Consider the following 1360-nt stretch of genomic DNA (forward strand, 5'->3'; position numbering starts at 1 on the left):
TTTATCAAGGGACACTGCATACTAGAACAAGGGTGACCTTTCCCTGTTGCTGATGTTTGGAAGGGCAAAGTCCAGATGGCATACTGCCTTCTCTTAATAGGTTTTGCAAAAGAAATTATTTCCTTACAAAAGTGAAGTAAAATGAATTTCTTCAAAACTCACCTATTTATTGTTTTTCTCCTTTTTTTATCTTTTTTAATTTTTATCTTTCTTTTTTATTTATTTTTTTTTCTTACGTCCACAACACGAAAAAACACAGTCCCATTCCCCTATTCCAATGGAATGGTTTTTTCTCGAGGGGACACAGTGTACTGGAAGAAATGACTTACTCCCACATTATACAATTTTTCTTCGCCATTATCCTCAGTTCTCTGAGCAATGTTTAGATGGAGCATTCACTTTCATCCCCGTAATATTCGGCAAATACATCCAAGATTGATTCAATTCTGCCTTTGGCAAAGGTGTATATCACACACCTGATGTTGAAAGAAACGGAAAAGGCATCTGTCGAGGGACTGCAGGGTCCTCCAATGTAGATCTGTGGAGCATACCATGTTTTCATTCTTCTAGCTAAAAACCTCTTCTTCAATTTGAGATTTTTCCCATATCCCTTATCGGTCTATATATCTCCCTCATCAGACCGAAATCAATGACTGTCTCCTTTGGTCCATCAAACGTCAGGTCGATCATGATGTTATTTGGTTTAAGGTCGTTATGGCAGAGACCTACTTTATGGAAGTCATCGATAAAACTGCACAATTTTTTTTTTTTTTTTTTTTTTTTTTTTTTTTTTTTTTTTTTTTTTTTTTTTTTTTTTTGATACATAGCATAGCCATCTGGGATGTCCCCTCTTAATTTTCTACAGAGTCACTATTGTAATCCCATTCTTCATCCGATTCCACATAGGTTATATATTTAATATATTCCATGATTTTTTCCAAATATTCAACCACTTCAGGCACTGCAGGCCGAAGGTCCGGGTTCCTGTTCTTCATATTCTTTACCAGTTGTTCCATGACTGGGTTCAGAGATCCAAAGATGCACTCATTTACGTACTCAATCAGAGATCCATATGAATACACGTCCCCGGAAGGCGCTGCATTCCCACCTCCCCTATACTCTGGTGGGTATATATGGTCGCTGCCAGCATCGATTTCAGTATAACAGCCAGCTTCTGTGGCCAATCCAAAGTCTATTATTCGTACCTCGAACTCTCCATCCTCTTTAGTGTTTATTATGATGTTATCCGCCTTAAGATCTGAGTGGACGTAACCTGCCTGGTGTATCTCGTGTAACTTCCTACCAATTTCTGCCAGAAGTTGGAAGATTTGGTAATCCGAAGCAAGCTCATTACCAATCA

The 1360-nt window shown here is 38.2% G+C and overlaps 1 protein-coding gene across 1 annotated transcript in view; it reads right to left on the reverse strand.

Annotated features, from left to right (window-relative positions):
• Positions 1-851: 851 nt before the first annotated feature.
• LOC137617593 (probable serine/threonine-protein kinase gdt2) overlaps positions 852-1360 on the reverse strand; it is a 2144-nt gene continuing 1635 nt past the window's right edge. Inside the window, exon 2 of the mRNA XM_068347601.1 lies at positions 852-1360. This exon is cut by the window's right edge and continues 936 nt beyond it. Coding sequence (XP_068203702.1) covers positions 852-1360 — 509 coding nt within the window.

Source organism: Palaemon carinicauda, chromosome 23, assembly GCF_036898095.1.
Source record: "Palaemon carinicauda isolate YSFRI2023 chromosome 23, ASM3689809v2, whole genome shotgun sequence".
In the NCBI taxonomy this organism is placed as follows: Eukaryota; Metazoa; Arthropoda; class Malacostraca; order Decapoda; family Palaemonidae; genus Palaemon; species Palaemon carinicauda.